Source organism: Salarias fasciatus, unplaced genomic scaffold, assembly GCF_902148845.1.
Source record: "Salarias fasciatus unplaced genomic scaffold, fSalaFa1.1, whole genome shotgun sequence".
NCBI lineage: Eukaryota > Metazoa > Chordata > Actinopteri > Blenniiformes > Blenniidae > Salarias > Salarias fasciatus.
This window is the reverse complement of record NW_021941386.1, coordinates 30946-45074: the sequence shown is the minus strand read 5'-3', so window position 1 is coordinate 45074 and position 14129 is coordinate 30946. Positions and strand designations below refer to the sequence as shown.

General features: G+C 51.0%; 1 protein-coding gene across 1 annotated transcript in view; it reads right to left on the bottom strand.

The window, feature by feature from the left end:
• The window catches only part of cnga1b (cyclic nucleotide gated channel subunit alpha 1b), a 30360-nt gene extending 18734 nt beyond the window's left edge, over positions 1-11626 (bottom strand). The window contains exons 1-5 of the mRNA XM_030087419.1: positions 11562-11626; positions 9979-10083; positions 8334-8440; positions 8043-8217; positions 7817-7953 (exon numbers count right to left, since the gene is read on the bottom strand). Of these exons, the coding sequence (XP_029943279.1) occupies positions 7817-7953; positions 8043-8217; positions 8334-8440; positions 9979-10083; positions 11562-11626 (589 nt within the window). The remainder of the gene's footprint in view (positions 1-7816; positions 7954-8042; positions 8218-8333; positions 8441-9978; positions 10084-11561) is intronic.
• Positions 11627-14129: the final 2503 nt, after the last annotated feature.

The window sequence follows — 14129 nt, the reverse complement described above, 5'->3', positions numbered from 1 at the left end:
ATAAGAACATATGCTGACATGTCTGAAGAGGAGCTCAGAGACAGCTACAGTAAACTCACAATTGAGGCCAGGAAAGTCATGGAGGCCAATGATGATGTGGAGGCTGGACTTATTGCAGAGCTGGAGGCAGAGCTGGGCGCAGATGAAGAAGCTGTATTAACCAATCAGCAAAAAGCCGATCTGGAAAGAACTGCAAAAGAGTGCGAGCTGAAGCTAAAAGAGACAAAAGGCCTAATTCAGGAAATTTTGTGGTCCAACTTTGGAGGAATTGAGCTGTCTATCGCGGTCCAGGCAGCAGAGGAGGAGTGTGACCGTGTTGCTGCTGTTCAGCCAGACATCCGCCAGGAGGCGTATGAATTCAAGCTCGAACACCTGAAGGAACTGGCTAAGACTGCAAAAGAAGCGCACAGGCGGTGGCAGCGGTGGGTCCCCCCAGATGCACAGCATGAATTTCAATGCCGGCTAAAAGAGCTTGATCTCCGCATCCCCATATTGGTGTCCAAAAAGGCTGATGTCATACAGGCCAGGGTAAAGGACGAGGCTGGAAGACAAAATCAGTCATCTATGAACTCAAATAATTCCATCCCATCCATAAGGTTGAAATCATCAGCCCTCCCCAAGTTCACTGGCAACAAACGTAACTTTTACCGATGGAGGAAAGACTGGGATGCACTTCAAAAGCAGGGGGAGCCAACCGGCTCAAAGGAGGTGAAGAAGATTCAGCTGCTGGACAGCATCGATGAGAAAATCGTGAGAGATCTGCACCTCACCACTTACAACACTGCTGATGACATCTTCCGTGTCCTGGGTAATCGCTATGGTAACCAAACCTCCATCGCCATTGAAATTGTGGAAGAGTTACAAAAAATGCCAGCTGTCAGGAGTACTCAGCCACGGAAGATAGTGGAGCTGATTCAAGCTGTGGAGAAGGCACTTCAGGACCTGAGTGACCTTGGAAACACAGATGCTATCAAAAATCCTCTTGTCACAAAATCTATTGAAAGCAAACTTCCAGAAACTCTGAAAAAAGAATGGCTTGTATATGTTGCTGATAGAAGGAATGCCGTGGCACCAGAGAACCGATTCGACAGTCTGTTGGCATTCCTGAAAGAACAAGAAAGCATATATGAGCAGCTTGATCAGCTAAGGGAGGAGGAGCCAAGCAGGAGAGAGCCCAGGGTGGAGCCAAGACATGCCAGAACCAAGTCAACCAAGGCAGGTAGTGGGCCTGCAGGGTGTGTGGTTTGTGGGGACCCGAAGCACAGAATAAAAATTTACTTTTGTAAGCAGTTCCGGGGCCTAAAGCTGGCAGAGAGGAAAGCTGCTGTGAGGAAGTTGGGGGCATGCAGGGAGTGTCTCGAGGTCCATGATGACAGCACATCCTGCAAACCTGGGTTCCTGTGCAGAAACCAAGACTGCAAAGATGGAAGCTCTCCTGCACACCATTATTACCTATGCCCCAATGCTGAGGCGAAGAGGAATGGTGCATGTCAGAAAAGGAGCAAGTTTGGCCCAGAGGAGGACAAAAGCAGGAGGAGATACACAGAGGAGCAAGAAGAGTTCTTCAGTAAACTGTCACCTGAACTGGCAAAACAATGTAGAGATGTGTTCTCCAATGTGGCTTCCAGAGTCCTCAACACTGTAAAAGATCAGCCGGGCCTCTTAATGGAAAACGGGCTACAAGAGCTGCCGGTGGTAATGATGCTTCTAGAGGTTACAGCAAATGCTGGTCAAAAGATTGGAACATTAATTGATTTGGCGTCGGACACCAATTACATAACCCACAAAGCGGCAAGCAGGCTGAACCTCAGAAGTGAAGTAATCACACTAGTCATCCATGGAGTGGGGGGAATGAAGGCTTGTATTGAGACAAAGCGATACCTCCTTAAGATCCGAGTAAAGACCCCCAAAGGCACTCTCAAACAACACCAACTAGTTTGTTATGGTCTCGACAGCATTGCAGACATCCACAAGCATGTGACACCAAGACAGCTCCAAAGGTTCTTCCCAGAAGTGTCACTGGACGAGCTGGTGAGACCAAGAGAAATAAACCTGCTCATCAGCCACAGGGAAGGTCGACTAGCGCCACAGAGGGTCAAAGCCGTCGGGGACCTTGTGCTGTGGGAAGGCCCCCTGGGAAAGACTGTTAGAGGATCACACCCTCAACTCTTTGAAAAACTCACTGTGTCAGCCCATATGTCCAAGACACACTTTGCCAGATCAATGAGAGCAGCTGCTGTCAAGTATGAGGAGCTCACCAACAGAGACCCAGCGCAACCTCCTCCAAACAGCCAAATCCCCGTGCAGGCCCAGGAGTCGACGACTTCAGCCACCCATCGGGACTTCCTAGAGTGGTGGAGGTGGGACAGCATCGGTGCGGCATGTGAACCTAAGTGCGGAGGTTGCCGCTGTGGGAACTGTCAGCCAGGTGGTAAAGAAATGACCCTTGCTGAGGAGAGGGAGCTCGAGGTAGTCAGAGAAGGCCTCACTTATGTCATGGAGGACAGCCATAGCAAGGAACCACACTGGCATGCCAAGTACCCATGGCTAGAAGATCCTGCCTCTTTGCCAAACAATAGGAGAACCGTTGAGGCAACATTTCTCAGAACTGAAAAGCGACTGGCCAAAGAACCTGAGTGGAAGGCTGCCTATGCTGCACAAGTGCACGACATGGTCGATCGGGGGGCTGCAATCAAGTTGTCAAACAGCATGATCATCAACTGGGATGGGTCAATATGGTACGTGAGCCACCTCATTGCTCCCAACCCACACTCTATCACAACCCCTGTCAGGCTCGTCTGGAACAGCAGCCAAAAGTTTGGAGGTGTGAGCCTGAATGATCTGCTTATGAAAGGCCCAGATGTTCTCAACCAGATTTGTGCCGTCCTCCTCAGGTTCAGGGATGGAAGGTATGCTGCTCTGGGGGACATCAGAAAAATGTATAACTCAGTCTGGTTGGAAGACAGAGAGGTGCACCTGCACAGATTCTTGTGGCGTGACTCAGAAGACGAAGAAATGGGAGAGTATGCCATCACAAGAGTAAACATCGGTGATAAGCCAGCAGGGTGCATTGCGCAATTAGCAATGCGTGAAACTGCTAACCTTCCTTCTTTCACTCACCTTCAAGAGGAACGGCAAGTTCTCCAAGAAGACAGCTACGTAGATGACATCCTCACATCCCATGACAACCTAGACCGACTGAAAACCATCACCGCAAATGTGGAGCACATCCTCAAAGCTGGAGGGTTCAAGCTCAAGCCTTGGGTCTTTTCTGGGCAAAGTGGGAGGAAAGAGTGCAGTGACAGGTTGGAAGAAAAAGCAACAGGAACCATGATCCTACCAAACCAAATGCGTGATGACGACAACAAAGCGCTTGGTCTGAGCTGTATAGTAGAAGAGGACAAACTCCATGTCATGGTCGCGATCAACTTCTCAAAAAGAAAGCAAAAGATGCGACTTGGCCAGGATCTTCCTCTAGAGCAAATCAGTGCCCAGACGCCAAACCCCCTAACACGACGAGAGCTGCTCAGCCAAGTATCGGGGCTGTATGATCCACTCGGCCTGGTAACCCCTGCAAAACAGAAAGGAGCCATCCTGGTTAGGAGGGCATTCCAAGAGGCAAAGGGCAGCGGATATCCGGTGAAAGAGACATGAGACACAGCACTCTCAGATAACCTCAGGGAGGATGCAATAAAACTTTTTGAGGAGTACGTTCAGCTTGGCAAAGTCAAGTTCAACAGAGCACTGACTCCTCCAGGCTCCACTGGAAGGCCCACTGCGATCACTTTTTCTGATGGAAGTGAGCATGCATATGGGGCTGTAATGTACTTGAGATGGGACTCAAGCCAGGGCCCAATCATCAGATTGGTGGAATCCAAAGCCAAACTAACTCCCTTGGATCAAAGAGGTGAAGCTGTGAAAGCAGAGATGTGTGGAGCGGTGTTTGCCTCGCGGCTAAAGAAATACTTTGAACTTCACAGTCACATCCAAGTTGAGAAGTGGTACCATTTTGTAGATAGCCAGACCGTCCTTGGTGCTATTCAGCGGGACAGCTATGGCTATCAGACATTTTTTGCTAACAGGATCGGGGAAATTCAAAGCAACACAAGAATTCAGGACTGGTGGTGGATTTCTGGCTCACAGAACATTGCTGATAGAGTTACTAGAGGGGCCACTCCCCAGGATCTGGGTGAGGACTCAGAGTGGCAAAATGGTTCAGCATTTCTGAGCCTCCCAGTGGATGAATGGCCGATCCAGTCTGCCAAAGAACTTGCAGCCACAGCAAGAGAAAGTGTCAACAAGCTGCAAAAGAAGGCATTTGGTGCTGCACTTACAAGAGCAAAGGAAATGAGGCAAGAACCCAATCAGGACCCAAGACAAAGTCACAAAGAGAACCAAACAGAACAAAGGAGACCACCTGCAAGCTCAGTCATTCAGAGCCTAGTGGATGTCAAGCGATTCAGTGATATGGCTCGACTGGTCAAGACAGTTGCATTCATCTGGAGAGCAGCAAAGAAGTTTGTTAGACAAAATCAAACCACAGGCGATCCAAAGTGGGAGGCAGTCTCTTCAGCGGGTGTCATCATGGCAAGGGAACGGCAGGATGCTCTAAGAGACATTTTTCTTGCAGCACAAGAGGGTGCAAAGATCCCGAGAGCGACTTCAGACAGACTGGTAGTTTATAAGGACCAAGATTCTGGGCTGTTGGTTTGCGGGGGCAGAGTGCAGGTCTTCAAAGAAGATCAAATTGCTGTCCCCATCCTTCCCTATGAAGCCTGGGTTTCCACTCTGCTGGCTCGGGCGGCCCACAATGAGTCTCATGGCGGCGTGGCTGATACCCTTCTCAAAATGAGGAAGAAGGCATGGGTCATAAAGGGGAGGAAAATTGCTCAGAAGGTTGTTGATGGCTGCATGGTGTGCAGAAAGGCAAGAGCAAAGAGATGTCAGCAAGTAATGAGTGACTTACCGCCGGAGAGGACTGAGCCTGCTGCACCATTTGAATTTACATCCATTGACCTCTTTGGACCCTATCAGGTAAAAGATGATGTCAAGAAAAGAGTGACACTCAAGGTCTGGGGAGTTGTCTTTTGCTGCATGGCCAGTAGAGCTATCCACACAGAGCTAGTCAACACCCTGTCGACCGAGGGCTTCCTGATGGCCTATCAAAGGTTCACAGCTATCAGAGGGCATCCAAGGAAAATCTGGTCAGATCCAGGCACCAACTTTGTGGGCGCAAAGCCAGTCTTGGAGGAAATGTACAGATTCCTGGACGACCTGAACAGAGCGGACCTGGAGGAGACTGCAGCCAAAAACGGGACAGAGTGGATGTGGAAAATTCATCCAGCCGACTCTCCGCACAGAAATGGTGCTGCAGAAGCTGCTGTTCGCATCGTAAAGAGGGCGCTGCACAGTCTTGGGAAGGAGTTTTCACTCAGCTACAGTGAGTTCCAGACAACTCTTCAAATCGCAGCCAACCTTGCAAATGAGCGGCCAATCGATGCCAGGGTGCAGAGTCGAGAGGACTGCATTCATTACGTCACTCCTAACAGTCTCCTTCTCGGCCGAGCATCTCAGAGTGGGGACATCAAAACCTTTGACTTTTCCAGCTACCCCTACAAGAGGCTCAGAGCAATGCAGTCCGAGGTGACAAAGTTCTGGAGGAGCTGGAGCCAGCTCGCAGGTCCCAACTTATTCATCAGGAGCAAATGGCATACAGCGCAGAGAAACGTCACCATTGGAGATGTTGTCTGGGTAAGCGACCAAAATGCACTCAGAGGTCAATTCAAACTTGGCAGAGTCGTAAGCACAAACCCAGACAGAAAAGGCATCGTGAGGGACGTCAGCATCAGAGTTTTCCCAAGCTACTGCGTTCCCTTGACAACAGCCCTGACAAGGAAAACCACTCATCCAAAGGAAAGAGAGAAAATCCAACCCATCATCCTTCACAGGGATGTCAGGCGACTCATCGTCTTACTGCCTGCAGAGGAACAGTTCTGAATGTCAGCGAACATTCTTGCGACCACCAAGTTTGCCCCTAAAGCATGCGAACTCCCTAGTGTTTCCATAGGAAGATCGAGTGGGAGGTGTCAAGTCAAACTTGAGGTGGATCTGTCTAAAGAAATAAGGCAGGTTCAAAGAACAGGAGGCGGAACCTTCAGAGCAGGAGGCGGATCCTTCCTGAGACCTGCCGGACCTGAATCAGTGGAGCCCCAGCACAGGTGAGGCAATCAAGCAGACAGCAGCACCAAGCATCAGACAGAGGAAGCAACCAAGCAGACAGCAGCACTAAGCGTCAGACAGAGGAAGCAACCAAGCAGACAGCAGCACCAAGCATCAGACAGAGGAAGCAACCAAGCAGACAGCAGCACCAAGCGTCAGACAGAGACTGAACGCGATTGCTTGCAAACTCACCCTGCAGATTCAAAGCACCTACAAACACCAGAGAGGCAACCGGTAAGCAGCCGAGCTGTCTAAAAAACTGGTGGAATGAAGAGACTGCGCACGGCGTTTAGTCCTGATTGCTGATTACCATCAATTGCGCTGTGTGTGAATGACTAGTGCTCATGTGTTGGTTATGTTTAAGTATTTCACTTTGATTTGGGAATCTGCTTAATCATTATGAATTGGAAGCTTGATTTGGATTCAGCAGTAACTGGGTTGAGTTTCACAAATGTATTTGTAATTGCCATGGTTATTCTTTTGCAAATACTTTGATAGAATATGATTTGTGATTTTTTGAACAGAATTTAAATATGTTTCCTTTTTTTTTTCTCTTTGGAAGGTTTTTCACCTATGTCCAAATGTCAAGTGGCAAAACTGAATCCTGAAACCTGCACCTAAAAATAAAAGATGCAAAGAAGGACAAGCTGTTTGATCATTGAGTGAATCCGCTTCCTACAACTCTGAGTAGGTGACTCATCCCGTTCAAGTGGGGATTGCAGGGAAACCGAAGAGAACTTGACAGTTGGTCAGCTGGTCAGGTGGTCAGGTGGGTGGTCAAGTGGTCAGGTGGTTGGTTGGGTGGTCTGGTGGGTGGGTGGTCAGGCGGTCAGCTGGTCAGGTGGTCAGGTGGTTGGATGGGTGGTCAGGCCGTTGGGCGGTCAGCTGGTCTGTTGGTCAGGTGGTCAAGTTGGTCAGGTGGTCAGGTGGGTGGTTGGTTAGTCAGGTGGTCAGGTTGGTTGGCCAGGTGGTCAGGTGGTTGGTTGGGTGGTCAGGTGGGTGGTCATGTAGTCAGGTGGTCAGGTGGTTGGTTGGGTGGTCAGGTGGGTGGTCAAGTGGTCAGGTGGTCAGGTGGTTGGTCAGGTGGTCAGGTGGTCATGTGGTCAGGTGGTTGATCAGGTGGTCAGGTGGGTGTTTGGTTGTTCAGGTGGTCAGGTGGGTGGTTGGTTAGTCAGGTGGGTGGTCCGGTGGTCAGGTGGGTGGTTGGTTAGTCAGGTGGGTGGTCCGGTGGTCAGGTGGGTGGTTGGTTGGTCAGGTGGTCAGATGGGTGGTTGGTTAGTCAAGTGGGCAGGTGGGTGGTCAGGTGGTCAGGTGGGTGGTTGGTTAGTCAGGTGGTCAGGTGGTTGGTCAGGTGGTCAGGTGGTCATGTGGTCAGGTGGTTGATCAGGTGGTCAGGTGGGTGTTTGGTTGTTCAGGTGGTCAGGTGGGTGGTTGGTTAGTCAGGTGGGTGGTCCGGTGGTCAGGTGGGTGGTTGGTTGGTCAGGTGGTCAGATGGGTGGTTGGTTAGTCAAGTGGGCAGGTGGGTGGTCAGGTGGTCAGGTGGGTGGTTGGTTAGTCAGGTGGTCAGGTGGCCCGGCACACAGACAAACAGTCCCACCGATGGCCTTGGAGAAGCTGTAGTAGAGGCAGGCGTTCCAGTGGATGATGATGACGATGTACATGACCAGGTTGGAGATGCGGAGAGCGTTGGGGTAGTTGGTCCTCGTCTCCGTCCGCTGGAAGAACTCCAACATCCTGCAGGACGAGCTGCATTAGCGCCTCCTGCTGGCCTGAGAGAAACCTCCGGCTGTATTCCGGCGGCCGTCCCGCTGCGCCGGGCCCACCTGTTGAAGCGCAGCAGCTTGTTGAGCCGGATCTCGGGGTACTTGGTTCCGACCAGCAGGTAGAGAACGTCGGTGGGAACCATGGACGCCACGTCCAGCCGGAACTGGAAGCTCTTCATGTAGCGCTCCCTCAGCTTCAGCTCGTCCTTCACCAGCAGGCCCTGCTCCAGGTAGCCTGCAGCGGGAGACGGGTGTGTGTGTGTGTGTGTGTGTGTGTGTGTGTGTGTGTGTGTGTGTGTGTGTGTGTGTGTGTGTGTGTGTGTGTGTGTGTGTGTGTGTGCATCTGTTTACCAGTCCTGGTTCTGAACACCATGTCAGCGATGTAAAGGGAGTCCGACAAAAAATCCAAGATGAACCACAGGAAGAGGTAATCAGACTGTAGCTCCTCAAAGCAGGCTCTGTAAACAACAACAACAACAACAACACAACAGACTGTAGCTCCTCAAACCAGGCCCTGTAAACAACAACAACACAACATCAGACTGTAGCTCCTCAAAGCAGGCTCTGTAAACAACAACAACAACACAACATCAGACTGTAGCTCCTCAAACCAGGCCCTGTAAACAACAACAACACAACATCAGACTGTAGCTTCTCAAAGCAGGCCCTGTAAACAACAACAACAACACAACATCAGGCTGTAGCTTCTCAAAGCAGGCCCTGTAAACAACAACAACAACAACAACAACAACAACAACAACAACAAAAACAACAACAACAACAACAACAACAACACAACATCAGACTGTAGCTCCTCAAAGCAGGCCCTGTAAACAACAACAACAACAACAACAACACAACATCAGACAGTAGCTCCTCAAACCAGGCCCTGTAAACAACAACAACAACAACAACAACAACAACAACAACAACAAAAACAACAACAACAACAACAACAACACAACATCAGACTGTAGCTCCTCAAAGCAGGCTCTGTAAACAACAACAACAACAACACAACATCAGGCTGTAGCTCCTCAAAGCAGGCTCTGTAAACAACAACAACAACAACACAACATCAGACTGTAGCTCCTCAAAGCAGGCTCTGTAAACAACAACAACAACAACAACACAACATCAGACTGTAGCTCCTCAAACCAGGCCCTGTAAACAACAACAACACAACATCAGACTGGAGCTCCTCAAAGCAGGCTCTGTAAGCAACAACAACAACAACAACAACAACAACAACAACAACAACAACAACAACACAACATCAGACAGTAGCTCCTCAAACCAGGCCCTGTAAACAACAACAACAACACAACATCAGGCTGTAGCTTCTCAAAGCAGGCTCTGTAAACAACAACAACAACACAACATCAGACTGTAGCTCCTCAAACCAGGCCCTGTAAACAACAACAACACAACATCAGACTGGAGCTCCTCAAAGCAGGCCCTGTAAACAACAACAACAACAACACAACATCAGGCTGTAGCTTCTCAAAGCAGGCTCTGTAAACAACAACAACAACAACAACAACAACAACAACACAACATCAGGCTGTAGCTTCTCAAAGCAGGCTCTGTAAACAACAACAACAACAACAACAACAACAACAACAACAACACAACATCAGGCTGTAGCTTCTCAAAGCAGGCCCTGTAAACAACAACAACAACAACAACAACACCACAACATCAGACAGTAGGGACGGGGACGGGGCTACAGGACACAGGGACGGGGTTGTGATTACAGGACACAGGGACGGGGACGGGGCTACAGGACACAGGGACGGGGACGGGGCTACAGGACACAGGGACGGGGACGTGATTACAGGACACAGGGACGGGGACGGGGCTGCAGGACACAGGGACGGGGACGTGATTACAGGACACAGGGACGGGGACGGGCTACAGGACACAGGGACGGGGACGAGGCTGCAGGACACAGGGACGGGGACGGGCTGCAGGACGACCAGCAGGACCAGGGTACCTGGCGATGATCAGCGTCCAGTTGTACATGACAGGGACGGTGATGATGAACAACCAGTGATAGTAACTGTTTCCTGCAGGATCAAAGACTGTGATCTCCTGAGGACTGAGGACACAGAGACAGAGACAGAGACGACGACAGGGACAGAGACGAAGACAGGGACAGAGACGGAGAGAGAGGCAGAGACAGAGACAGAGACAGAGGCAGAGACAGAGACAGAGACAGAGACAGAGACAGAGGCAGAGACAGAGACAGAGACAGGGACAGACAGAGACATTGTGGATCAGGGACATTGTCTCTGTTCCTGCAGGTCTGACTGGTCCAGGATATTGAAGCCATACGGTTGCTCCTTCTTCTCCTTCTCCTTCTTCTCCTTCTCCTCTTTCTCCTTCTTCTCCTTCTCCTCTTTCTCCTTCAGTTTTCTCTCCTTCCTCTCCTTCTTCTCTTGTCTTTCCTTCCTGGGACACAGACATGACATGGTGTCCATCCGTCCTGTGCTGACCAGTTGAAATGTTCTCAGGTGAGACTCACTCCTTCTTCTCCTTTCTCTCCTTCTTCTCTTTCTTCTTCTTCTTCTTTGTCTCCTCACTGAAAGACAGGAAGTCCTGCTGCTGTCTCACTTCCTGTTTCCTCATTGGAAACATGTCGTCATGTGGCGGTTTGACGGCTTCAGATTATCACATGACCACACTGTCCCTTCAGATTATCAACTCAGACAATCAGATTAACACTTCAATCAGATTAACACTTCAATCAGATTAATACTTCAATCAGATCAACACTGCAGACAATCAGATTAACACGTCAGACAATCAGATTATCAACTCAGACAATCAGATTAACACTTCAGAGAATCAGATTATCAACTCAGACAATCAGATTAACACTCCAATCAGATTAACATTTCAATCAGATTAACACTTCAATCAGATTAACATTTCAATCAGATTAACACTTCAGACGATCAGATTAACACGTCAGACAATCAGATTATCAACATAGACGATCAGATTAACACTTCAGAGAATCAGATTATCAACTCAATCAGATTAACACTTCAGGTAATCAGATTCTCACATTCAGATTGAGACCAATTCTCACGCGAAAACAATCAACAAATGCAAAATTCATCAATCTACATGGAAAGTGTGTGTGTGTGTGTGTGTGTGTGTGTGTGTGTGTGTGTCTCACTCGTCCTCGTTGTTATTACTGTTGTTGATGTTGAACAAAGTCCCGGCAGAACCTCTGAAACACAAAAACATCCATCATCCATCCACCGATCCATCCATTCATCATCCATCCATCATCCATCCATTCATCATCCATCCATTCATCATCCATCCATTCATCCTTCATCCATCTATCATCCATCATCCATCCATCTACCCACCCATCCATCCACCCATCCATCCATTCATCATCCATCCACCCATCCATCCATCATTCATCCATTCATCATCCATCCATTCATCATCCATCCATTCATCCTTCATCCATCTATCATCCATCCATCTATAGCTTATGTTGATTGCTCACTAAATGAACACATGAATCAGCTGAAGCAGCGGGGTGTAAAGTCTGACCTTCGCTGCTCCGGTGCCTCCTGCAGGACGATGGTGGGCGGAGCTAAAGGAGCAACGGTTGCCATGGAGACGGCTGGTCACAAACAGCTGGCAAGTCTGCGGAACGGAGAGGTTTAACAGACTGTGAGGGGGTGGAGGAGGGTGGAGGGGGGTCCAGGAGGGTGGAGGGGGGTCCAGGAGGGTGGAGGAGGGTCCAGGAGGGTGGAGGGGGGTGGAGGGGGGTCCAGGAGGGTGGAGGAGGGTCCAGGAGGGAGGAGGAGGGTCCAGGAGGGTGGAGGAGGGTCCAGGAGGGTGGAGGGGGGTCCAGGAGGGTCTAGGAGGGTCCAGGAGGGTGGAGGAGGGTCCAGGAGGGTGGAGGGGGGTCCAGGAGGGTCTAGGAGGGTCCAGGAGGGTGGAGGGGGGTCCAGGAGGGTGGAGGAGGGTCCAGGAGGGTGGAGGAGGGTCCAGGAGGGTGGAGGGGGGTCCAGGAGGGTGGAGGAGGGTCCAGGAGGGTGGAGAAAGGTCCAGGGGGGTCCAGGAGGGTCCAGGAGGGTGGAGGAAGGTCCAGAAGGGTGGAGAAAGGTCCAGGGGGGTCCAGGAGGGTGGAGGAAGGTCCAGAAGGGTGGAGAAAGGTCCAGGGGGGTCCAGAAGGGTGGAGGAAGGTCCAGGGGGGTCCAGGAGGGTGGGGGAGGCTGTAGTTGGGTGGAGCCAGTCTCACCTGTCAGGTAATGATCCAAAGCTGGATGGACTCCGTCTAAATTCAATAATTTCCAATCAAACTCCGTGCCATGAAAATTCAGAGACACAGGACAGAGGGGACAGACAGGACAGAGAGGACAGACAGGACAGAGAGGACAGACAAGACAGACTGGACAGAAAGGACAGAGAGGACGGATGGGACAGAGAGGACATGGAGGACAGAGCAGCTCTAACTTACTGAGGCAGTCTCACCTGCAATCCTGACAGGATTAATGGGATTATAGCAGAATGAGAGAGAGAGGGAGAGAGAGAGAGAGAGAGAGAGAGAGAGAGAGAGAGAGGGAGAGGGAGAGAGAGAGGGAGAGAGAGAGAGAGAGAGAGAGAGAGAGGGAGAGGGAGAGAGAGAGAGAGAGAGAGAGAGAGAGAGAGAGAGAGAGGAGAGAGAGAGAGAGAGAGAGAGAGAGAGAGAGAGACCAGAGCAAACTGGAAACATATTGAGCCCTAAACAGAGAATACCTGGAGGCAGAATACCTGAGGGGTACCTGAGGTCCTGGACCAGGTCCTGGATCTCCTGAGACTGAGACCGACCCACAGCTCAGGAGGTCCTGGACCAGATACAGGCTCAGCCAGCACAACCTGGACCCCCTGAGAGGACAGACTGTCCCCCCACACAGGGTCAGGTGGAGACCGCCTGCCCCCTGGACCAGGACCTCAGGGACCCCTACTGCCCCTCATCTCACACACACACACACACACTCTGCCTGTCAGACCGGCCTGCTGTGGGGAGCAGCAGAGCGAAGCTGCAGGTCTGAGGAGACGGACCGGAGGACTGAAACCTCCATGAACCCGAGGACAGACCGGGACCAGGACCAGGACCAGGACCAGGACCAGGACCAAGACCGGGACCGGGACCAGGACCAGGACCAGGACCGGGACCAGGACCAGGACCAAGACCGGGACCAGGACCAGGACCAGGACCAGGACCAGGACCGGGACCGGGACCAGGACCAGGACCAGGACCAGGACCAGGACCAAGACCGGGACCAGGACCAGGACCAGGACCAGGACCAGGACCAGGACCGGGACCAGGACCAGGACCAGGACCAGGACCAGGACCAAGACCGGGACCAGGACCAGGACCAGGACCAGGACCGGGACCGGGACCGGGACCAGGACCAGGACCAGGACCAGGACCAGGACCAGGACCAGGACCAAGACCGGGACCAGGACCAGGACCAGGACCAGGACCAGGACCAGGACCATCTCCTCCTGTGAATGAGGCTGTGTCCAGCACAGGGACCTGGTCCTGCATCTGTATATAAAAATATCACTGTGATCACCTTACAGCCCCACTGCACTCTGGGACTTCCAGCATGCAGGAAGTACAGAGACGACGTTTCTCTTCTGCTTCTTCTTCCTTCCTGTTTCGCAGCGTTTTCCCTCCAGTGTGTTAAACTGCTGAGTGTTTTATGTAACGCTTTGGCAACGAGAATGTGTGTGTGTCATGACAATAAAGCTTTGAATTGAACTGAGAGAGAGAGAGAGAGAGAGAGAGAGAGAGAGAGAGAGAGAGAGAGAGAGAGAGAGAGAGAGAGAGAGAGAGAGGGAGGAGGGGAGCAGATTAACTCTACTGCTGAGTCAGCATCTCAGTGATCAAACAGACCAGCTGATTGTGAAAGTCTCTGTCTCCGTCTTCCTGTCTCTGTCTGTCTTCTTGTCTCCATCTCAGTGTCTGTCTTCCTGTCTCTGTCTCAGTGTCTGTCTTCCTGTCTCTGTCTCAGTGTCTGTCTTCCTGTCTCTTGTCTCAGTGTCTGTCTTCCTGTCTCTTGTCTCAGTGTCTCTGTCTTCTTCTCTTTCCGTCTGTATCTTTGTGTCTCTGTGCGACTCGGT